General features: G+C 36.3%; 2 protein-coding genes across 2 annotated transcripts; both read left to right on the forward strand.

Annotated features, from left to right (window-relative positions):
- Window positions 1–11821: 11821 nt before the first annotated feature.
- On the forward strand, window positions 11822–13636 carry LOC113302580 (SUN domain-containing protein 1-like). Its single transcript, XM_026551514.1, has one exon. It carries the CDS (start codon window positions 11949–11951, stop codon window positions 13293–13295), a length of 1347 nt encoding a protein of 448 aa, XP_026407299.1. The 5' UTR covers window positions 11822–11948; the 3' UTR covers window positions 13296–13636.
- A 4261-nt stretch (window positions 13637–17897) lies between these two features.
- On the forward strand, window positions 17898–18660 carry LOC113306566 (ribulose bisphosphate carboxylase small chain 1, chloroplastic-like). The gene has a single exon (XM_026555494.1). The coding sequence runs from the start codon at window positions 17941–17943 to the stop codon at window positions 18487–18489; it is 549 nt and encodes a 182-aa protein (XP_026411279.1). The 5' UTR covers window positions 17898–17940; the 3' UTR covers window positions 18490–18660.
- The last annotated feature ends 8042 nt before the right edge of the window (window positions 18661–26702 follow it).

Raw genomic sequence — 26702 nt, forward strand, 5'->3', positions numbered from 1 at the left:
ATGTGATTGATCAAGAACACTCAATCACAAATCATGGGTTTAATGGTTCTACCAAAACAAGTTTCGGTTCTACCTCCATGTGAGTACTGTGCATGGTCACACTAGCTTTCCAAAATTCGATTGACTAGGTACTAGGATTGGTTCCCTACATATATATATATGGTATCTAACTTGTATGTGTTGCACATGTCCATAGGATCGGTTCCCCTTTGCCTAAAAACGTGTTGCACATGTCCATAGATCGGTTTCCCTTTCTGCTACAAACCTTGTTGCACCTTATACAAGGATAGATTCCCCTTTATGATGTGTTGCACCTCTTACTAGGATCGGTTCCCCTTTACCCAGAGTTGGTCATACACAAAATCACAAAATCGATCATACCATCTCAGGTGATTACTTAAGATCGGTTTCACTAATAAAAGTCATACCAATACAAAAGTCAGGCCTTTGTGAATAGTTTTACCAAGAACACAAACAAGTCATGAGCGGTTATACTAATCACACATATTGGTTGTTCAAAAGATATGCAATGAATAACAATCCCAATAATGCCTGGCGATTTCCTTTTCGATTCACAAAACAAGTTCATGAACTTACTTCCTTAAAAACACATGTAAAACATTGTTTCCTAGGATGAAATCCTTACCTCATACCCATACATAATCACAATAGCATTCAAACGATTATGTTGATGTCTTATCTACAAAGTTTAATGGTTAAGTAATAAACCTCCTATTGTATTCCTTAATACTATGTCTATCTAGAGTGTTCATGCTTCGCAGTTTTGTTTTCAATATGCACGACTTGAAAGATACGTTAGGCAATGAAACAATTCAAGTCGAATATCACTAACCTCAAGTGTAAGGATGATGTTATCATTGTATCTCCTTACTTATTCACTTCTTCAAGTATTCGCAATACTTGTAATGTCTCATATCCTAATACTTTCAAGCTAACCTATACGAAGTTGACTCTAGTACATAATCAAGCGACTCTTTAAATGAGTTTTGATTCACTAAAATATGACAACCAAACTTGACATATCAACGCTTGGTGGGTTCAACCGAGCTATGCTCTAACACTGTTTATTTTATATGCTCAGGGACTCTCCTGGATGACTCGCACAATGGAAGCCAATAGCCTCTACAACAGTTATAGAGCAAACAAATGCGCCCCGTCAATAACTCACTTAATGTTCGCAGACGATCTTTTTTTGTTTGGTGTCCTAGATGACAGAACTACCCTACGTCTGTAAGATACTCTATCCATTTATGCCAAGTGGTCAGGCCAACAAACGAATTTAGAGAAATCTGCTATTTTGTTTAGCAAGGGGGTTAATGAGGAAAAAAGAAAACATGTGGCTGAGATTTTGGGCGTTAGCCAAATTAAATGTAATAATAAATACATAGGCTTCCAACTTCTGAAATCATCTTTAGAATTGATTTTTTTGACTTCTTATTCGAGAAGATAGAGAATAAACTTTCTGGGTAGAAAATAATATATTTGTCTAAGAATATATTTGACTCTTGTGATTCCGCAATAACTTATTCTGTTAATTAGTTAGGTTATTGTGAGGTGACTAATACTCTAGGCTGCTCTTCGGAAGACATAAGACCGGATTATTAGTTGTGTTTCTTGTTCACCTTGATCTTTATCTTAAGACGGAAACAACAAAAAGGAATAAACTTATATGTGGGAGACAGATTTGTTTGCAAGTCTTCGACTTTGGGTCGTAACAACTTATAGGTTGTCAAGGACGTCAGTTAGGGGAATCAAGTGCACAAGGTCTTGCAAGATTCAAGAGGCGTAAGGAACACGACTGTACCTTAATCGGTGTGAGACTTGGTTAGAGCTCAACTACACTCCAGTCCGAAATTAACTTGTAGTAGGCTAGAGTCTGTAGCTGCTTAATACAATGTGGTGTTCAAGTCTGGACTAGGTCCCGAGATTTTCTGCATTTGCAATTTCTTCATTAACAAAATTCTTGATGTCTGTGTTATTTATTTTTCGCATTATATTTTCTTTATATAACTGAAATATCACAGGTTTTGCGTTTTTCAATCACTGTTGATAAATTGGACCTTGGGTCGTAACAACTTATAGGTTGTAAAGGACGTCAGTTAGGGGAATCAAGTGGACAAGGTTTTGGTAGATTCAAGAGGTGTAAGGAAAGCGACTGTACCTTAATCAGTGTGAGACTTTATTAGAGCTCAACTACATTCCAGTTCGAAATTAACTTGTGGTAGGCTAGAGTCTGTAGATGCTTAATACAATGTGGTGTTCAAGTCTGGACTAGGTCCCGAGATTTTCTGCATTTACAATTTCTTCGTTAACAAAATTTCTGGTGTCTATGTTATTTATTTTTTTTTGCATTATATTTTCTTTATATAATTGAAATATCACAGGTTTTGCGTTGTTCAACTTCAATCACAGTTGATAACCTGGACCTTGGGTCGTAATAACTTATAGATTGTAAAAGGACGTCAGATAGGGGAATCAAGTGCACAAGGTTTTGCGAGATTCAAGAGGCGTAAGGAACGTAATTGTACCTTAATCGGTGTGAGACTTGGTTAGAGCTCAACTACATTCCATTATGAAATTAAATTGTAGTAGGCTAAATTATGTAGCTGCTTAATACAATGTGGTGTTCAAGTCTGGACTAGGTCCCGAGATTTTTTGCATTTGCAATTTCTTCGTTAACAAAATTTCTGGTGTCTGTGTTATTTATTTTCCCGCATTATATTTTCTATATATGATTGAAATATCACAGGTTTTGCGTTGGTCAATCACAGTTGATAAAATCAGACCTTGTTTGTTGGATATAACTTGATTGACACTCGGACATTGGTCTTTGGTACCATCCGAGTTATTCTCATAACAATCAGGTTTACAGATTCATATCTATTTGATTTACTGATTGTGTTGAGAAAAATATAAAGCCTTTTGATATCTTTATTGATTGATTTTCATTAAGTTGATACTCTCATAATTATATTGGAGTTCAGTCCATACAGATTGCCGAACGAAAAAGTTAGGTGTGGTTGTTGCACCCACGTGTTTTAAAGGATGTATATGGACTATAGGTGACGGTCAAAGAATACATGTCATAGAAGACCAGTGTCTCATTAATCAAATAAATTGCAGGCCAAAGCTGAAAGATAATGTATCTTTAGGGAACATACATAACGTCTCAGATCTCATTCTTCAAGAACCTACCAGATAAAATGTAGAACTTTTCACCAACTATTACAAGACCAGTCAACAACTCAAACCTAGACATTTATATCCCTGATGCAAAAGATCCGATTGAAGACAAGCTTACCCGGAAGTACCACCCTTATGGTACGTTCTCTTGCAATAAAAGCTCTCAAAGATAAACAACCAAGTGGCCTCAACCAGCTCCGATGATAATTTTCCTTGGAATTTTTTTTGGGATGTTAAAGAATGGGCCCCTAAAATCCACATATTTATTTGGAGAGTTATGCATAATGGGCTAACACTATTTAAAAATCTAGGAAAGCATATTAAGGGCATCAATCAGGAATGTAAAATGTGTAATGCAGATATTGAAGACGTCGAATGTATCTTTTTCCATTGCTCGGTGGTTGTTATGTCTTTCTTTGGTTCACCACTTGGGTGCAGAACTGAGAAATTCAAAGGATTTAGCAGCAAACAAATAATTGTTGGTTGGCTAGCATAAAAAGACAACTATGACGGATTTAGGATGGCTAGTTGTGTGATGTGGACTTTATAGAAAAACAGGAATAAGAAAGTGTTCAACAATAAAGAGCAAAACATTCAGAGCGTAATCAAAGAGGCTCTGTTCTGATTTAACTATATTATTTCTATCTTACCAGAGGAAGAACATCAGGTTAAATCTGTTCAGAAAAAGAAAGTGGCAAACAAGTGTAGTCCGCTTGAGAGTGAATGGACCAAACTTAATAATGATGCTGCTTATAAGGACTTTAATGGTGGATGGGCAGTGGTGGCTAGGAGTGCTGATATTAAATTTACAAGATGTGGTACAATGACCCATAAGGTGTTAAGTACAATTGAGGCTGGAACAAGAGCAGTGTTCCTATCTGTCGAATTTGTTGTGATGTCTCATCTGCAGAGGGTAGTTATTGAATGTGATGCCGAAAAAGTGGTGAACACGCTGACTAAAAAGAATAGTCACATTTCTTGGAGGCAGCACCAGCTCATATTTCAAATTCGAGACCATCTGAATAAGGTGACTGAAGTTAAGATTGTATTTAACAAAAGAGGTGGGAACAATGTTTCCCATGCTCTGACTAAGTATGCTCTAACCCGATGAAAATGACCCTTTGCTCCCTTTGTTCGGGTTGGGTGGTTTCGGGCGTGAGCTAATCGCACCGTCTAGACCGTGAATGCTGCAGACATTAGATGTCCCGTCGGTGTGGCCAGACCGTCTAAGCGCCCTTGTTTCCAATAAGAACACTCTTCGCTCGACCCTTCTCGATGCCGATAGTTAGGCTTTCCGTCACGTTTTCAAATCTCCGCACTAATCCACTTTCCCGATGACACCCCTGCCAAGTACATTCTGCCCTACCGTAGCTGTCCAGTCCGGAGCAGCCGTCCAGGCTTGATACATCGAGCTGCTGATCCGACCCGGTCACCAACGGTAATCGACCAGTCGTATTTCAATTTTTGGGGACTAGATGACCTGCCAGTAAGGGATTGACCGCCCTTGCTTGCAAAATCTATCCCATAAGTATGCTCTAACCCATCACTCTACTATGTGGTGGCTCTTTTGTAAACCCCTTATCTGTATTGCGTCTTGTTTGCAAGACGATCTTGATGCTCTGTAAGTTTTTCTTCTTTTGTGTAGCTAAAAATCCTAGCATTTTTAGGGGCCACCCCAAAGGATTTAGGGGCCATCAATTTATACCTAGCCAAAGACTCTAGTTAAGGGGTACCCTATATGATGTTGAAGTTACATAAATGCCCTTATGGTAAAACTGTATGAAAACCAAATCAAAAACAATTCTACTCATTTCAACTCTTCTTCTTCCAGTTTCCTATTATCTTTCGATTGTGGAAGAAAAAAAAAATTCCGCTCCAAAGTCAAATGTCCCCAATTAGGTAAGAATCTATCATTTTTGGGGTTTATTTCGCTTTAATTCGGCGAATCGAGAAAAAATAATTCTAGGGTTTTCGGTTATTTATCCAGATTCGGGCGATATTCATGCTCCTTTACTTCCGAATGTAGTCGTGTTCTTCATTTCTCAAGAACATCGACAGTATTCGGGAGAACTATTTGATGGTTATCGGCTGAATATTGTTGGTCATATCTTCCTGGATACAAACTGGTAATAATCGGTAGTTTAATGAATTTTTTGTCTCCCGAATATATTTAAGTAGACACACAGTATTCAATATATATATATATATATTGAAAAATCTCAAAATTTCTGATATAGGAAAAATCCCATTTTGGGGCCAGTATTTATTCGGAAGACAATATAATGTTATATACTTCCGATTATTTCAATTTCAAAATTTGAAAAGTATAAGTTTTTCCCAAATTCTGATTTTTGGGCCATCGTACATTCGGGACTTTACAAAACAATTATCCTCCGAATATAGCAAGTTCAAAACAAACCACGCCTTGGCTCTAGGTGGTTCCAAGGGCCAATATAGAATGTTAGACAGCCCATATTCGGAAGTTTGGGTAACTAATTATACTTCCGATTATTTCAATTTCAAAATTTGAAAAGTATAAGTTTTTCCCAAATTCTGATTTTTGGACCATCGTACATTCGGAACTTTACAAAACAATTATCCTCCGAATATAACAAGTTCAAAACAAACCACGCCTTGGCTCTAGGTGGTTCCAAGGGCCAATATAAAATGTTAGACAGCCCATATTCGGAAGTTTGGGTAACTAATTATACTTCTGATTATTTCAATTTCAAAATTTGAAAAGTATAAGTTTTTCCCAAATTCTGATTTTTGGGCCATCGTACATTCAGAACTTTACAAAACAATTATCCTCCGAATATAGCAAGTTCAAAACAAACCACGCCTTGGCTCTAGGTGGTTCCAAGGGCCAATATAGAATGTTAGACAGCCCATATTCGGAAGTTTGGGTAACTAATTATACTTCCGATTATTTCAATTTCAAAATTTGAAAAGTATAAGTTTTTCCCAAATTCTGATTTTTGGGCCATCGTACATTCGGAACTTTACAAAACAATTATCCTACGAATAATATAGTCGTGTTTAGAAATACCAACTTAATCGGTAGATAAGAATTTAAGTTTTCCACCGAATGTCTTATTCGGAGGTAATACGTGTATCGTTAACAACCGATTGTAGTGCACCAATGATACGAAACCTCAACGGCCATATTTTCAGAAACCTCAACGGCCATATTTTCAAAAATTAGATCCGTTGGAACTCTAATATATATAAGGAGGGTAACCCCTCTCAGTTATTACTGAGTAACAAATCTGAATGAAAAACCTTTTCAATGGCAAGTCCATCATCAATCGACAACATACTTCGAAGATGCAAGCGAACAACTACATCAATTGCAGCAAGGGAAGAAGAAATACAAAAAAGGAACAAACAACCCAAAAAAATTAAACCATCGTTAGTGTCAACGGAGGAGGAGGAAGAGGAAATCAAGGCTAAGAAGCGAGGTCAAGAACAATTCCATCATAGAGAAAGATTAAAACAAGTTGAGGAAGAGACCGAATGGATAAAAAATTATTACATTGTGAAAGATCTACCCAAAGAACAGCAGGACGATCGTATATTTTGGATTAACGTTTCATTGGGTCCTTTTGTTGGTAAGTACAAGAAGCCACGCCACAATTATGAACCATCCCATGTTTCTTCAAGGGTGCACCATGTTATAAAATTGTGCACCGAGTACAACCGTATTCTTGCTAGGCACAGAGACAACAGGTTTGCGGCACAAGATGATTATTCCAAGTGGAGAGGAGAGTCGTTTCTACATTTCGAAGCCACGTTGATTGTTGCATCTCGGACTGGGAAAAAAGAATAACATGTGATGTTTGAGTGCTGTAAATTCAAATTTTTAATATTAATCGGCGGTTTGATAAAATATGGAATTCCCGAATATGATTAATCGTATTGAAGTGTTATAATACTGTTGTTCCGATTACATAGTTTCAAAAAAAATTATAATCGTGCCTCGAAAAAAAACGATCAAACATCGTCATCATCCGAGGAGATCAATTCGAGTAACTCAGCGGGAAAGTTGTTGTCCATAACACGATCCCAATCAACCATGTTGGACTCATATTGTTTCACCCAATCCTTGTAATGGTTCATCGGGAAGTAATCGTGCCACTTACTCAACGGAGGTAACGGACAATCTTTCTTTACTCTTAAACCGATAAAATGCATTTCATTCACAAATGCCATTACGATTCTTCTATCTTTAACCGACTCGTCGCAAGACGTTCTTGTGGGTGCAAACGTCATGCTAAGTCCATACATAGGAGGAACGAAGAAATGTACCACGCAATTCAAAACGTCCGCTAGGAGATATCCAAATTTAGGCATTGTCATCCAATACTTGGATCCGATTATCTTCAATCCCTTTCGACACTTCACACGCGCAACTAAGTCTTTGAACTCTTTTTCTTTGTCGTATCTATCTCCTCGCCTCATCATCTCCATATAAAAACCCTTGTCCTTCACTAGTTGTACCGCCATCTTATTTCTTAAATATTGGAATTGGGTGACATCTTCGATATCCGCCTCTCTAAAGTAACCCATTTGTTCCGTAGCAACGTGAAACCCACAATTTCCATCCCCATCAACCTCGTCGGTCGACAAAACAAATGGAATGATAAGTGGAGGGAGTTGTTCCAAATACTCTTTGTATATTGTATATGTGGATCAATTTGGTCTTCCATTAAGATCTCTAGGGCAACGAAGAGTACCTTTGTACTCTTTTATAGTAAGAATTTCCATTGGTTGGGTTTGTTGCGAGGCGTTCATTTGCTCAACAACTTCTTCGAAAACATTGGGTTGACTTACTTGAGAAGGCTCTGTAGAGATCTTTGGCCTTACTTGTCGGGTGGTTGGTCCACTTTGATCATTTCTTGGACGACCTCTTTTCTTAGGTTCCGGCTCATCTTCAAATTCGGCTTCCGAACACTCGTGCCTAGACAATATTCTTTTATTAGACAAATACTCCTTCAACTCTTTTCTTTGGATGGTCCTCGACACTTCGGTGTTCGGCCTACCGGTGTTCTTTTGCTTAATAGTTTCATCAACCTCCCTTAAACAAGGGTGAAGGGCTTCCTCCAAATTATGCATCAATATTTGCTTTTTGGTGCCGTTTGATGTAGCGTAACGCTCGGCTATTCGTGCATACAATTCCGACTCGAAGAAAGACGGACCATCAACTACCGGGGTGTTCGGAGTGAAATTTAATTGCTTCCAAAATGGGTGAATATCATCGATGTCAATCACTTCAACATACCTACCCAACTTATGACGACATGGGAGTCCAATACCTATCATATCCTTGCAAACACAAACCGTATTCTCGTCATCATAAGTTTTATATAACTTCAATTGTTTCATCATGCGATTTATTGCCCATCTTGAAACTTTATGAACAACTCCCCTTAGAAGCAATTTTTCCTTAATATGTTCCATCGGGAATTGGTGTACACTAAATTGCATACATTTCCTAATCTTTACGAGATCACGATTGGTGAATTCATGGATTGCTTCTTGGATCGACACAACTCCATTTTGACTACCAATTAGTATTTTCTTTAGTCGACCATGAGACCCCTCCGCAATGCTTGTCGCCTCGTTCTTGAAATTACGATATTCATATGTCCATGCAAACACAAACCTCTCCTTAATCGTTAACCATTGTGTTTTACAATACTCAACCGGTTTTGGGTAGTCCGTGCTGTATTCATCCTCAAATTTCTTCAAGTTACATTCGTAAATTTCCTCGGTCATCGACCAAACGATTTTGTCCCATGCTTTCATGAACATTTTCCAAATTATTCCATCCTCCTTCCACTTTTCTTCAAATAGCCTATCCTCTTCCTTACGTTCTTCCAAGGTTAATTTACTAATGCGCTCATCCTCTTCCTTTGACCTCTTGGTACCCTTCCTTGGTCTTTTAGCTTGGAAATGATGATGGCAATTGGTTTTCAGATTGCATTGAATGTGCCACGTACATTGCAAGTTTTGGGCTTCCGGAAACACTACCGCTATTGCATGCATTAAGGCTTGATCGTTATCCGTTAAAATAACCCTTGGAAAATTATCACCGTTATAAATGGACCTCAACGTCTCCAACATCCAAATGAAACTCACATTGTTCTCATGATCCATTAAACCCCATGCAATCGTAAACGTGTTTTTGTCCGAAGTATGGCAAGCAATGTTCAACAACGGCATGTTATACTTGTTTGTCTTATAAGTAGCATCTATCAACAAAATTTGATGAAAGCATTGAGCCAATTGGATCATTTCGGGATGTGCCAAGAAAATACGAACCACTATACCATCCTTTTCTTCCCTTCTCAAGGTGTAGCCGTGTAACTCCGCTAACCACTCCGATTGTTGCATGATCGTTCTACCATCCCAATCAGTCCTTTTGATCGTATATAGGTCCGACTTAATTGTAGACAAAGAAGACAAGTTGTCGGGATCGTCCGCCTTTATTTTACTTAAGATCGCACTCGCTTTTTGGATCCGCATAGACCTCACCGTCTGCATTTGATGTGGTTTTAACTTGGCAACCATTACATGTCCAATTAAATCCAACGGATCATCATGGTTGTGACAACCGTTATCAACTTTATACATTTTATACTCTTTACCTTTAATACCATCGGGCTTATAGAAGACAATCTTAAATGGGCATCCTATCTTCTTGGTATTGCTTCGGTATTTCTTATTCGTCTTCCGTATGTACTTACTATTCTTTCCCTCGTGACTCTTTCGCGTCCCACCTCGCTCACAAATCATTTCAAATCGAGTGTCACTAACATGATTATTTTGAACTACCACGCACATGTTATCTTTTGCCGTGTTCATAAGCCATTCCTTTGCCTCCTTCTTACTTCCAAATGTCTAAACGTGCATAAAACAAAACAAACCTAATAAGCATAACCATTTAACATATAAATTTTGAAAAAAAAGAAAAAAGTAGTAATGAGTATACCAAATCGTTTGCATAGTATAAGGAAGTGTCGGGCCTCAAATAGAAGTCATCAACAAACTCTTCAACGTCCTGCATATGAAAGCAACAAATTATTATACAATAATCGGAGGTTATTAAATAAGTCAAACTTCCGAATATTCTATATTCGGAATCCTATCGGTTACCCAAAACACCCGATCTATGCAAATGAATGTACACAGTTTACTGAGTGAAAAAAATGATATATTCGGAGGTAATTAAATAAGTCAAATTTCCGAATACTTTATATTCGGAATCCTATCGGTTACCCAAAACACCCGATTTATGCAAATGAATGTACACAGTTTACTGAGTGCAAAAAATGATATAATCGGAAGCTAAAATTTATAGTAAAACAGCCGAATATAAATAACCGGGAGATAACTTTAATCGATAAACATCCGATTTTCAAGTTTTCGGAAATTTTATTTTGAGGCCACTGTTATATTCGACAGTCAAATAATGTTAAACTATTACCGATTGTAAAGGATAAGAATACTGAGTTTTGAAATTTTCCGAGGAATTCGTTTTTGGGGCCATTCGGAGGTAAATAACTCTACATAACTACCGAATGTAGATATTTTTGGAAAACCAGTTTGGGGTTTTTCTCATATTCGGCAGTAAACTAGTATCTTGTAACTACCGAATATACATATTTGGTACTCAGTGTGTTATATTCGTAAGTTTAATCTAGAAATTATCTACCGAATCTGGGTAGTTCATGGCATTCAATGCATGCAATAATCGGTTTTTCTTGTTTACAAAAGCACACAAACGCATGCAAATCGAGTATTTGAGTTTCTTAACAAAATACCTGTGTTTTACATGCATCGTTAGCTTCAATATCATGCGATTCTCCATTTTCTTCCATGAAAGGGTCGTGTATGTTTTCCTCTCCACAAAAGTTTGGATCATTCAACATATACCCCAAATCGTCTTCTATAAACGGTCGTGAACCCTCAACATTTTGTTCTTCGTCATGATTCTCACCTTCTTCTTCTTCGTATCCATCCATTTTTGTAGTGATAAAATGGGTTTTCTCTTTTTTTCCTTCACCTTCTTCTCTATAACTCTAACAACTCAAAAATTAAAAAGAAATGGAAAAAATGAAACACAAATCATTCTAATACTGCACCGACTACAATCGGAAGTATGAGAACGATTTTGGCTTCCGATTGCATTCGGAGGGTAACAATGTTATCATATCCTCCGAATATATAAGGGTAATTTCGCCATTACGAATTACGCGAGATAAGGACTGGCTACATTTTCCCTTTGGGTGACCTTTTTTGTTTTATTGTTGGTCCCTAAATCCTTTTGAGTGGCCCTTAAAAACGCCAGGCTAAAAATGGAAAAACCAAATCTTTGTATGTAATAAACGTCCCCAACATACATCCCGCTGTCTGGTAAAAGGAGATGAATTATTTTGCGATAAATAGATCAATCGCTCTACACAGACCGTGAAAAAAATAAGGACAAAACCGGCCTCTTACATGACTACGGACCCACGCTCTTGGGAGTTAGCAGGGGCCCTTCTGAACCCACCATGTCAAGATATGTGGGAGGGGCTGTTTTGCCCTTGTTTTTCACACGCTCCGTTAGGAATTTGTGTAAATAGATTTCAAAGACGAAGAAAGCGAATCTTTTCAAAATCAAAACAATCTCATAAATGCTTTATTTCCGCGCCCAAACCCAAAAGAAATAATCTAGGGTTTCAAGATTTTTCAAAACAATGAGAAGAACTGTTTCAACTGTTACGGAGAAGAAATCTTCCAACTTCGAAAGTGTTCAAGAAGGTGGTGGTGATGGTGGTGGTGTTGGAGTTTCTGAAAAGATCAGACACGACGGAGTTCGAGATCTAAGCCATACGATTATAGGGGAAACTTCAGTTGACAGAGAAACAAATATGAAGAAAGCTACTCAGGTGATTTCTCCTCTTCCTCGGCGTAAAAAGATTGTTTCTAAATCATCTGACAAACCCTTATGGAAGCGAATCATTAGTATTTTCATCAAGAATCTTGTACTTATTCTTGTAATTTTAGGGCTTTTCAAAATGGTTAGAAATTTAGCTGTGAAATCTGGTGTTGGTAGTGTTGTTAATTCGGAGATTGAAGGTCGAATTGCAGAGGTGGAGTCGTTTTCAAAAACGACTACCAAGATGATGCAAGTTCAGGTTGAAATCATGGATAGAAAGATTGGGAGTGAAGTTGGTGGTTTAAGAAGAGAAATTGTGAAGAAGATTGATGAGAAAAGTGTTGAGTATGAGACTGAATTGAAGAAATTGGGAGATAAGACTGATGAATTGGGAAAAACTTTTGGTGAATTGAAGGGTAGTGGGATTTTATCTAAGGAAGATCTTGATAAGTTTTTGGATGAGTTTAAGAAGGGTGATAGTAATGGTGGTGTTGGAAGTGAAAATGAATGGAGTTTGGATGATATTAGGGGTTTCGCCAAGGAGATTGTTGACAGGGAGATTGAGAAACATGCATCAGATGGACTAGGAATGGTTGATTATGCATTAGCTTCTGGGGGAGGTTTGGTACTTGATCATTCTGAATGGTTTCAGGTTACTAAGGGTCCGAGTTGGCTTCCTTTCAAGAAACACTATGGAGTTCATCCAGATGCACAAAGAGTATTAGAACCAAGTTTTGGGGAGCCTGGTAAATGCTTTCCTCTACAAGGATCTCAAGGGTATGTGGTAATTATGCTTAGGACAGCAATAATTCCAGAGGCTGTGACTGTTGAACATGTTTCTAAGAGTGTAGCTTATGATAGATCCAGCGCTCCAAAGGACTTTCGGGTTTCTGGCTGGTATCAAAAGATTGAGACTATTACTGGTGCTGGTGCTGGTGTATCTAGGTTGGGTGAGAAGAAGATGTTTAGATTGGCTGAGTTTGCTTATGATCTTGACAGAAGTAATGCTCAAACCTTCAATGTGGAGTCAGGAGAAAAGAGGATTATTAATATGGTTAGGTTTGACTTTGCTTCTAACCATGGAGCCCCTCACACATGCATATACCGCCTAAGGGTTCACGGCCATGAACCTGACTCGGTAGCTATTTCGGAATCTGAGTTATAACACATGACTCTTCACTCATCCCCCACACTTGTGTATGACTTTAGTGGGTTCAGCTTTTTCATTTGTCCATCTGTTTCTACTTTTAATCTTTTTGTAGAATGAAAATCATTGCAGTATCGTGCCCACATCTTTAGAACATTGTTTTCCTTTTTAACTGCCGTTCGTGTAAATCATTTACAACCTTTTGGTACCACCACAATTTGCTTAATGTTTATCCATCTTTCTTATGTTCAAAATAGATAATCTGGTGTAGGAGCTTTTATTCCTCTATGTATCTGTCTATGACTCATTAGAGATATATGCATAATGTTTCCCTTTCTGGAGAGAAAATGAAATAACAATGGCTTTTGCAGCAGCATCAGGAATAGCAGTACCATTCTTGAGTTCAGCAGGGATGACATACATTACATGCTCGAACATCTTTGCTTCTTTCGTTTGTAATTATTCTAAAAAATCTGAAGCCATTAGCCGCAAGATCGCTCACTTCACTGTTTTCGAGAGCGATGAAGGAAAACTACGAAATCCAAGTAATCTCTCTCCTCTTTAAGGTTTTGTTGTGCTTAGAAAATGAAATCTAGGTTATTTGCTGGTATGAAGAATTGTTCATTCTTAGGGTGTTTAATGATGTTTGTCGAATTGGGCGTGGTTTAACTTCTTTCCAATTTTATATTGAATTAAACAGACTTTTCTTGGGAAAGATGATAATATCCATAATGTCCGATGATTGCCAACTGACGTAATTGCACATAGACCCTTGAATTCTAAAGTGACATTGTGTTGTATGGTAGATACTTTGTAAACAGTTAGTTTGAAGTAGATAGTTTGCTTGCAATTAAGACCGAAAAAACCACTTTCTGTTAGTAATGTTGTCTGTACTAATCATATGCGATCAATCATTGATGTTGGTGTGGATATTCGGCACTGCTTGGTGAGTATAATCATTGATGCAGGGGCATATTGTCCTTCTTTAGACTCAGTGCCCCAGAGGAATTTTGGGTTTTTGGCTGGTATCAAAAGATTGAGACTATTACTAGTGCTGGTGCTGGTGTATCTAGGTTGGGTGAGAAGAAGATGTTTAGATTGGCTGAGTTTGCTTATGGTCTTGACAGAAGTAATGCTCAAACCTTCAATGTGGGGTCAGGAGAAAAGCGGATTGTTAATATGGTTAGATTTGACTTTGCTTCTAACCATGGAGCCCCTCATACATGCATATACCGCCTGAGGGTTCACGGCCATGAACCTGTCTCGGTAGCTATCTCTGAATTTGAGTTATAACACATGACTCGTCACTCATCCTCCACACTTGTGTATGACTTTAGTGGGTTCAGCCTTTTCTTTTATTCATCTGTTTCTTCTACTCTTAATCTGTTAGTAACTTAGTATGAAATTCATTGCAGTACTGTGCCCACATCTTTAGAACATTGTTTTTCCTTTTTAACTGCTGTTCTTGTAAATCATTTACAACCTTTTGGTGCTACCACAATTTGCATACTATTCACCTCTCTTGTTAAAAACAGTTAATATGGTGTGGAACATTATTCCTTCACGTAATGGCACATTAGTTTCTCCTTTGGTTAGTTGATCTGTCTGCGACTCATTCTACTTATATATGAGTAATAACAATTGTTGAACAAAAGTGGTAGGGAGATAAATCTCTCCCTTTCTGGAGAGAGAAAGAAATAACAGTGGCTTTTGCAGCAGCATCAGGAATAGCAGTACCATTTTTGAGATCAGCAGGGATGACATACATTGATTACATGCTCAAAGAACTTTGTTTTTTTAGCTTGTAATTGTTTAAAAAATCTTACAATCTGAAGCCATTAGCTGCAAGAAAGCTCACTTCACTGTTTCCTAAAGGGCTGAAGGAAAACTACGAAATCCAAGTAATCTCTCTCCTCTTTAAGGTTTTGTTTTGCTCTGAAAATGAAATCTAGGTTTATTTGCTGGTATCTAGTATTGATTCATTCTTAGGGTCTTAAATGATGTCTGTTGAATTGGGCGCGGTTTAATTTCTTTCCAATTTTCTATTGTTTGTTGATGAATTAAGCGGACTTATCTTAGGAAAGATGATAATATGCATAATGTCTGATGATTGACAACTGGCATAGTTGCACATAGATCCATGGAATTTAAAGTGATGCCACGTTGTATGGTAGATACTTCGGAAACTGTTAGTGTGAAATAGATGGAGAGATGGTTTGCTTGCAATATAGACCGAAAAGACTACTTTTTGTGAGTAATGCCATCTGTACTTTTTGTAGGTGCTTTAAATCAGATAATAGTGTACATCCATGCAGAAAGACGGGCATTATCTTTACGTTTTTTTTGCATATATTTGTAACGGGTTAAGTGAGGTTTGGCGTCACACCTTGGTTGTTGTTTTGTCAATGATGTATGGTATATGAGTAAATCATAGATGGGTTGGTAAGTTAGTGTCTGACACCTTGGCATGATCCCCAAAGTGGTCTCAGTGTCACATCTGAAGAGCACACAACCTTGATTTTGCTGCTTATTCGAATATGTCAATGTCAGTATACCATACACAGACTCATGGCAATTGATTTTAACGCTATGATTGTTAACCTTGATTTTAGCTGCTTATTTTGTTGATATTTGGTTTCTACTGAATTTGCAAGTTGTGCCATCAGCTACGTTAGTAAGGAACACAGACTCATGGCAATTGATTATCTGTAGGTAAAGCTCTTATGATATGCCTCTTTGGACTATTGTGAATTCCAAATGACCAAGCAGCTAAAACATAGAGGTGGCTAAGGTTTTATGATGGTGTTAAAGAGGAATAATAAGTCATCTGTTTGTAGAGTTAAACTATGGTTTGTTTGCTAGGGATCATAAAATGTTATTTCTGATAACTCCTTCAGTATATAAAGGTTGAGGAATGAAAGCCAAAGGTGAAGAAATACTGATTTTTCTGCTTATAAAAAGGAGTCCATTTGTTGGAGTGAGCTTCAGTCATATATGTTGGGCGCAGTGAGCTAATGAAATGAATTGTGTCATCTCTTAGACTTAGTATCCTACCTGCCATGTCATGGTGCACGTGCTCTTATGACTGCACAAGTACATGTATGATGCATACTGATTTACAGCGACATTTCTTATTCTACTTCTGCTGTGTGCATCTGTTATGAATTTGGTACTAGTCCTCCATTTAGTTTACTTTGCCAGAGGTTTTTTTTTTTGATTGGTTTTATCTGCAGCAGAAAGGCTTTTTTTTTATTGTTTCTTCAGTCACTTTTGTTGGACCTGGTAACTTGTGTGGAGTGTGGACTTCAATGATGCCCTTAGTGCACAGCCATTTCACGCTCTGTGATTGTTTCCTGAAATTTCACCTATGAATTGTGATTTAAATGCGTTTACTGTGAGCGGATTCTTTATTTTTCAAGTATTAGACTGTTTCTGAAGGACTGCAATGTTGTATTTGTTCATTAATAAGTTGAATGAAGGCTGTGAAAATAACATTTGTTTGTGAGAAAGTCCAGTTATTAAGATCGAAATTACCAAGTTCTTAGGGCTTTGGACATTGTATGAAACAGGTCTGTTAGATTTATTATTGATCTAAAGTTCTTAGGGCTTTGTATGATCCAAAGTTCTTAGGGCTTTGGATAATGTTCTGCTAGATCTAGTGACAAAATTTCAGCAGTTAAACTCATGGATTTTGGTTCTATAATGGGTTTAAATTTTCCCTCCTCGAAAGAAAATGGCAAAGAAATGTTCAATGATGTGGGGAAAATCATAAGGGCTTAAACATAGAGGAGGTGGATGAAAATCTTACATAATTGTAGCTTGCATTCTTACCCTGGTTGGCGGCTTTTAGTTTCGTATTTTGTTTCCTAGGTTCGTCAAGATGTCTTCTCTTTTGTTGTATTTCTTGATGTTTCTTGGTTTCAATCGGCGTTTCCTTTAGTTTCTTCGTTCTGTTTTTACTTTTGTTAGGGCTATGTTGCTCTCCTTAAGATGTATTTGCCCGTGCACGGCTTGTGTGCCTTTTATAATACATTTCCTTTTGACTGATCAAAAAATAAAAGTCTGTTAGATTTATTGCACTGTTAGCTTTGTTGCACGGTGATAGTATTGCTCGCATGGTATTTTTGCCGTACTAGTACTTTAGAATTGGGTTAGAGGAGCTGATAACTTGAGTAATGCTGAGTATCTTTGAGAAGAAATCTCCCTTCTACTCTAACTACCAATCTCTCTTCCATACCCTGACTCCATCTCTAGGTAGCCTACCCCAGAGTTCCAGACCACATTTTATTAGTGAAATAAGATTATGATGCCATTTCAAATCCACAAAACAACCCAGCTATTTTCCTCCACAAGTTCGCATGGAATTCAAAAATAATTTGAAAATAAATATTCTTTGAAAATAAATATTCTTTGGACTGCCACATCGAATGAAATTTTATTGAGCGTTACTGGTGAAAATACTAGTAAGTGGGTAAGTGTCACTTGTGAAAAAAAAGTGTGGCATAACGAGTTTTCTTATCTTATCTCAACCCAAGGGGAAAATGTAGATCGATTGAGTCCATTCATTACAGTTACAAGTGGGATAAGGTTATAGAGGAATGCCCTATTTATTCTTTAGAAATAAACACACAGAAGCAAGAAAGAAGTAGAGTGAAAAGAAAAAATGGCTTCTTCAATGATTTCTTCTGCTGCAGTCGCCTCCGTAAGGAGCTCCGCTCCCACTCAAGCTACCATGGTTGCACCTTTCAGCGGTTTGAAATCCGTTTCTGCATTCCCCGTCACCCACAAATCAGCCGACATCACCTCCATCTCCAGCAACGGAGGAAGAGTTAACTGCATGCAGGTATGGCCACCAACTGGTTTGAAGAAGTTTGAGACCCTCTCATACCTTCCTCCATTGACCGTCGAGCAATTATCAAAGGAAGTCGACTACCTTCTCCGTAATGGATGGGTTCCCTGTTTGGAATTCGACGCCAGAGGATTCGTGTACAGAGAACACGGTAACACCCCTGGATACTATGATGGTCGTTACTGGACAATGTGGAAATTGCCCATGTTCGGTTGTACCGACGCTTCCCAGGTTGTCAAGGAGCTAGAGGAGGCCAAGGCTGCTTACCCAGACTCTTTCATCAGAATCATCGGATTCGACAACGTCCGTCAAGTACAATGTGTTAGTTTCATCGCATACAAGCCCGAGAGTACTAGCTACTGAAAACCTTTGATGGATTAGTTCATTTCTGTGTTTTTTGTTTTGTTTTTCCTTAATTCAGTTTTGAATCATATGATTCGTATCTTTAATTGGATTTGAGTGTATGACAACGCTATCGTCTAATCATGTGTATGATAATATTCTGTTTGTTATAATGAAACTTATCCTAAATAATGTCTTCTTCTTTTTGATCTACCGGAACTGCCGCAGGGCGCCTGAACAAGAGAAAACATCCATCTGGTCGAATTGTTTTTACCAACAAGATAAGAATTTTTAATCAAAGTAAGAATTCACATAGGAAACTCCTCACCTCATATTTTAATTTGAATAAAAACAAAGGCGAGTGCCAAAAAGCAGACGAGCGTCGAGTGATAATAATAGAGGTAGGATCCATGGACACTCTTAGATGGACACTATCATACATGATTTGCGTCATTTTCTCACCAAAACTGTAACGACAATGAATCTAAATCTAATATTTTGATATGTTCCTTTTATAAGACTCTACATTCCTACAAAAAATGAGCACAATTGGAAATACCAAACCTCATCATCTACCGACCTTAATTTCAACTGTTAACTTTTAATGAATGATATTCAAAGGAGTAAATGGTGGTGTTATACGTCTCGAATGTAAGAAAATAAAAGGATGATCAGTAAATAACTTAATAATTGGTTCTTTAGCACTTCTCAATTACCAGTTATAAAATCAGATGATGATTTGTTGATTTGGACTAACTCTCACTCTGGATGCTTCACTGTTTTTGGTGCAGTAAAGAAAATCAGTAAGCCCATGCCTAAGCTCCACTGGTACAAAAAAAATATGGAATGTTGTTGTTCTTTCCTCTGTCTCAGCAAATGTTTGGAAAATCACAAGAGAAATTTGTCCTATTGATGAAAATTTGAGAAAGAAGGGTTTTCAGTTTGCTTATGTTTCATATGTCATCATGGGGAAGACTCAATGAACCATATTCTCTGGCACTGCAATTTTAGTAAAATTCTATGGAGCTGGTTGGGAGGTATTTTCCATTTTCTTCATCCTTTATCTTTTGAAGATGTTTTGAAACTTTGCAAGCATGCTAGTCCCATCATCAAAGACCTCTGGATTGTATGTTCTTATACTCTTATGACTGAATTATGGCTCTTAAGAAATGAGATTTTTTATGATGATGTAAAACCTGGTCTTGTCAAGATGAAGAACAAGATAAAGAAGATGGCACATGACTGTGAATGTAAAATGAAAGGTACCGTGTGGGGCTCTGACACTGAATTAGTAATTATGCAGTACTTCTTGATTCAACACAGGAACTGAGAAGGACTAGAATTATTGAAATTTTCTTCTATCTTCCTATTGGTGATGAAAAACTCTTATGTTGTGATGGTGGCTCAAAAGGCAATCCTGGTACTGCTAGATATGGCTTTATTGCTAGAAATCAATATGAGGATTTTGTGTTTGCTGAATCTGGAGGCCTTGGAGTGACTACCAATTATATTGCAGAGTTTTTTTGCAGGCATTAGAGCTATGGAATGGGCCATTGAACATCAGATATACAAGATTGTTCTCCAATCAGACACTAAGGCTTGTATAACATCTTTAATGCATCAGAAAATTCCTTGGTTCTTAATGGCTAGATGGCAAAGAGTTTATGATAAATTTCTGTCAGTTTCATATAGACATGTGTACAGGGAAATCAACTTTGCTGCTGATCACTTTGCAAAGAAGGGTGCATACCTCTTGAAGGGACAAACCATTGCTTATGAAGACAAACCAAGTAGCTTGGCTATCTTGGAATGGCCTGACCAGCCATATTACAGATTTGTTTAGCTTTTGTTTCTTTTGATTGTTTAGGTTTTTCTTCTTTTCCTTTTCTTTAAAAATAAATAAATAATAAAATAACGAAAAACTTCCAATTCCCATCACAATCGTTCCATAGCTTCTTTAAAATTATAGTTTTTGGTTGTAGACAAAAAAGAAAGAAAAAAAAGGTGTTATATGTCTCGAATTGTGTTCATTTTTTGTACGAATATATAATCTTATAAGAGGAACGTGTCATCAAAATATACGATTTAAATTCATTGTTGTTTGGATTTTGCGGAAAAAATAACACAAATCATGTATGACAGTATCCATAAATCCTCCATCATAATAATATTCGCTAATTAAACAAAATTCGTACGCAAAATACAAAATATAAAAATATGCGACGGTAGGTTATGCTAATTACCTTATAGCAGCCACCAGGGGAATGGTTGCTGTGACAAAGTTCTAGATGGGTTTTATTTATTCGAGGAATGGATTTATATGTATGGACATACAAGATCATGGTAGGAGTCATATCAGTTGAATCACGTCCTAGTCTATGCCAACGCACTTGTTTGTTTACTTTTGGAATTGTTTTCAAGGATAGCTGGTAGATCCTACTGCCTACTGGTACAACTTAGTTGTGATATAATTTGGATCATATGTTTCCCAAACTCAGGCATCTTATCGCTGATGCATCGAATGAATCTGAAAATACTTTATAAACCCAGCTAGTGACCTCCAAAATATTTCCTTTACAACACGTGGCTCTCCGCTGGTCCATGACATTCAGTCTAGGATCCATTGCGATACCAAGGGATTCAATGCTGTTAGATCTGAATATTAGATATGGACACATCATAGGGGCAAAAAAGTGGGGTATGTAGCAAAGTCGGAGTGAATCTTCTTAACATCATAGTCTAGTTTTGGAATGATGGGATCATGTATCTACGCTTTATTATTTATTTTTTGTATTATTTATTTCTACTCTTGTTTTGCTTATTTCCTTATTTCTTTAGTGAAAATGGTGGACCCAAAAATCTATTTGACTATTTAGACTAATTTTATATGGGTTATGTTAACTTGTATATTAGAATACATATTAAGGTACGATAAAATAATATTGTCATGTCTTGGATATTGTAGTTTTTGTTGGAAAGCTAAAATATTTTGGGAATCAGATTTTATTGTTCCTAGAAAGAGTGATTTCCATTTATAACCTTCTAAATCTAATCAATATGATCACAACTGTCTCCTTCTCATATACAGTCGTTTTCTATTTCAATTGCTTAATTGTCTCACATAACAAAAATACGCCAAATTTTTTTAGGGTACATTACTTTGATGAAATTGGATCAATTCAGTAAAAGAAATGTTGTCAATTTTTCAAAATGAGCTGATCAAGGCCATCTCGGCTTCACATGCTTGTATAATACAAACTACGACCATGATTTAGATAGAGTTGGACTTGTTGGTCTGAGGGGTCATACAATTAATAGTAAAACTAGTGTGGGATCAGTAGATTCAAAAAAGCAATAACAAAAACACATGAAATTTAAAGAATTTATTCCTTAAAATGCTCTGCAAATATATCAAGTTAATCAGGGAGTTATATTCGTCAACCGTTTTATTATCTTCATCTTCAAAATAAATAATTCTACATTGTTTAGCATAATTTTCTTAGGTTTTTGCCTCGATTTTGAATATACATATCAAGATCCAAGTAGAATAGTATTACTATCTTAATACTCCCTCCGTCCCAAATTAATTGAGCTAGTTGTAATTTGCACAATTCTTAAGGCAAGAAGAAAAGAGGCTATATTTAAGTATTTTTTATAATTATACCCTTATGGATAATAACTAGTAAAACTTAGAAATGATTTATCTCTTAAACTATACCACGGTTTTTCGTAAACTTTATACCGTTGAAAAACATTTTAAAACATCTCCATAACGAATATAAACATGACTATCAAATTATACATATTTCTTATAGTAATAATAATCAATTAAAAGGGTAGTTTTAGAGATATCCCCTTGATTAGTGAAATAACTCAATTGCTTATGGACAAAATTTAAAACCAAATAGCTCAATTATTTTGGGACGGAGGGAGTATATCTTAAGGAAAACGAATTTAATTGTAGCAATTTTTAGGGTTTTCCTTATTTTTTTGTTTTTTCGGATCTACTAATGACATATTTGTATCATTTAGGTTTATTTGATTGCGTCTTTTCTTTTCTGTGGTATAATATATATAATAGCCTTAAGGTCGTTTATAGATAGCGCTGCATTATTATTAAGCATATATTCAAAAAAGACGATCTACTTCGGCAAAGGAGATCAATCGTAGAGATATCAATTTGCGCATATTACTTCCTCTCCATGGAAGTCTCTAACATATATGATGTTGATGATCAAGAAACAAGGGTCAAGAAACAAAATGGTTTAAAACTAATAGAAGGATGTCAATTTCTTTAATAGAGTGTAAAACTTTATACAATTTTTATTTTCGTTTTATTAAGTCTCGAAATTTGTAAATTTAGTACTTTTTTACGGATATAATTGATTATAATGTAAACCAAATTTCATATTAATGAAATTTTGAGGTATTGTCTCTTCCATAATATAAAAAGAAAAAAAAACAAACAATAAAAAAATAAAAATAATAACTAAGAAGACAACTCTGACATTAATCAAACTAGTTTTTCACCCGTGAAATGCACGGGTATGTTTCTTGCTGATGGAATTCCTTGCTTCCTAATTACGTAACCATTTATGTGAATGGTAATTGTATTGAGGACTTTTGAGTTGTTGTTATTGGTAACTCAATTCGTAAAGAACACAAATTATCTATATTATACAAAATACTACTCCACGATAACGTATCAAGTTGAAAAAATTAGAACATGTTGGAACCTAAGCATTTACTTAAAGGAAAACAAACATGTAAGAAAACTTTAAGTAAACTATAAATAAGAGAAGTCTTGATGAATTGTAGTTCATGAAAAAATCGACGTAAAGTACGTGCTAATAAAAAAGAAAAGAAAACTCAAAATAAGTACCCTAAGATGTATAGAGGTGTAAATTAGGTCGTGCCTGAACGGACACAACCTATCCCAGCGCGCTAAAATTTAAGCACAAACACATCCCAGCACGTGATTTAGCTCAGCACGGCACAAGACGATAGTTTCATGTGCAGGATGGGTTAGACTAATCGGGACACTGGCACATCACATGACATGAATAAGCACGTGGCACAACATGCTAAGAAAGCACGTCATAATTTGCATACAACATTACAATACTGTACAACACAACACTTTTTTTGTACAAAAAACAGTGTTTGTTCTAGCTAATTTTTGACATTTTATCTTTGTTATGTTAGTTATTTCTATAAAAATATATATAATATCTAAATATTTGGAAACATATCTACTTTAGAAAATGCTAAATAAATGTGTCAGGCACAACACAGCACGATACAACACAATTATTTTCTTGGAACATCACAACACAGAACGCCCTTGGGCACGGCATAACACGATACATAGCACGTTGGGCTGGCCTTTTAATGGGCTCTACTGCGCTAGGCCGGGCCATTTTACACCTCTACCCCAAAAGCACCAAATTTTAACCTTTTGTTCACCATTTTCATGTCTTTGTGTCAGTGCTTTGAGAATAATACTGTCTATAAAATTGAAACGGGGCATGAAATTATTTTGGTATATCCGTCTGGTCGATTATAATATATGTCCTTGTTTATGATATATCGTAAAAAAACGATCAGATGCATGATTCATGGAATTAAACTTTTCTCACAGTAATCTAGCGTGGAAACAACAAGCGGGGAAGGAAGAAAATAATGTTTGTGAAAGAGAGAGAACGACTGTTTCTAGCCTTTTTCATTTTGTTTCTTTTCAAATTTCCTGCCATATATATCAAACCATATTAAAGTAACTTCTTATTCACATTACGTCCCTTAATTACTCATCTAAGAATGTATTATATCTGTTTTAGAACCACAGTTTAAACTAATCTTTTTTTTTATTCCAGATTCAAGAGCTGTAGTGGTTTAACAACTAAGACCTATTGTCTCACATATACACACCATATTGATTAAGCCACCGATTCTAATCCTTTTTTACAGAGGGGGATTGGAGAGATTATAAAGCAAACTCGATGCCCAACCAATCGTTTCAAACGAAATATGTACATCCACAAAAATATGTAACAAAATAACGTATCTTCTCAAAGGTACACTTTAAGGCCGAATCTCAAAAAATCATAACAACGCATCACAATTACTATACAATTACTATAAGTCGATAAACCATATGAAGTATTGCAAACCTCACCCTTCACTCAATGCAAGAAAACCAATGTTCTTCCTTGCATCCCATGAAATCAAGTCACTGGGTGTCTGCAATAATAACAAAGACATACAAATTCTGAAAATCCACCATTCCCAGTCTGTCCTATAAAACTACGCTTCCCTTGATAACCAAGAAGGGCTGAAGGCATCATTTATAATTAATGCTAACAGAGATATACATCTATAGGATCATTTACAATCATGATTGTAATTATAATTTTAGTATAGTTATAGGCATAACATATAACGATAATCCCTGCAAATCCATACAAAAAATACAATATAAGCATAACTATAACATAATGCAGCAAAAAAAAGAACTATTTTATTTTCTTGAAAGCGATACAAATTAAATACACGCAAACTAATTTGAATACTTAAAATAGGGCCAGTTCCGACACAATGAATGAGTAAAATGTGATGTTACTTTGCACAACCTTAGTAGTTGGCTATTACCCACTTTTAATAGTACTCCGATGTGGTAATTTTAGTACTCCAAAACTTAAATAGTGATCAACAACAAATGAGCTAGCAGTTGGCTATTACCCCCTTATAAATTAACAAATTTATGCATAATCTACTCCATTTCACTTTCACATAAGTTTATATAGGTTCTAATGGATATGCATAAGCCCATGCAAATTAATTTCAGAATTTCCTGTTGCGGACTCATGTTGAACAACTAACCTATAATCCAAACAAAAAACAACCACTAATGAATAATTTTTTTTGCTTACAGTAAGGTATTGTCCTATCGTAGCAAGGATCTTAAGTCACTGCAATGTGTAAATATATTAGGCTATAACACATAGAGGAGCTTGTGATACGGTTATTAGAATTCAATTACTTGAACCTAGAGAGGAATACATAAACCCCCGACAGATTAGGGGCAAACATGATCGAGATCAAATTTTATACAATTACTCGGCCTCATATATATACCTATTGAGTAAGAACATCCAGAAAAGTTGGTGGTATGATATAGCATTTGAAAAAATATCAAGATATGGAGAAAATAGCTTCAATTCTTAGTTTTCATGTACAAACTTCCAAACGACTGAAATGGTCTCTTTAAGATGCATGTATATCATTGCGTAAATCATTATTAAACTATAATACTTTTCCTATCAGATTAAGCCCGTTAATATTTCTTTTCGTTACCACCTCTGCGCCGTATACACAGATAAATATATGGATGGTTAGAGCTATTTCACATAGTAGTTGATGAAATTAGTAATAAGCAAACAAATTAAAACATACTAACCGTTTATGAAATCAAATAGGTCTCTACGCTGCTTTGTGAAGATATGCATAAAATTTTTGACACCTCTCAAGAACCCATTTATGATAAAATACAACTACTAATGCTTTTACTGACTTTTAAAACATAAGCTTATTAACTCGCATTCGTAATCCATGTCTGTTTGCCATCATCTCATAGCTGAATAAAACAATTGGTTAAGGGAATTTGAAAGAGAACCCCGAGTAAAAAGTAGATGCATTTTACTGACCTCTGCTGATAAGTACTGGCTAAACTCTATATGATCTTGTACAACTCATCATCTTCCGATTCATCACCATAAGCGTCTGCTTGTGTTATACGGTTTCTCAGATGTATATATTCATGATTAGTTTTATCCATTCCTCCCATGTTAGACACACTCTCAGCAGCAAGCCATTAATTCAACGTACTCACACTGACAATCAGAATATCCAAGCACTTACATAACCCTGTAAGGCTCAATTCTGTAGTATAAAACACACATTTAATTAATTTTAAAGTTCACACATTCAGGCTTTAAACAAAAAGGAGAGTATAGAAAATATATGAGATTTTGGCCATCAATCAATGAGCAGCGCAACCAAATTCAGAAAGCAGAGTCAATAAATCAACCTGGACTACCAAACATGTGAATTTGTTGTTAGCCATAGAATTATAAACACAGTAAACATATGCTTTACCTAACATATCCTTTTTGTCCTCCCGTGCAAAACGAAAACCAAAAGACGCATATGATTTTGTAACTTCAATATTTTTCATT

This window comes from Papaver somniferum, chromosome 8 (genome assembly GCF_003573695.1).
Source record: "Papaver somniferum cultivar HN1 chromosome 8, ASM357369v1, whole genome shotgun sequence".
NCBI lineage: Eukaryota > Viridiplantae > Streptophyta > Magnoliopsida > Ranunculales > Papaveraceae > Papaver > Papaver somniferum.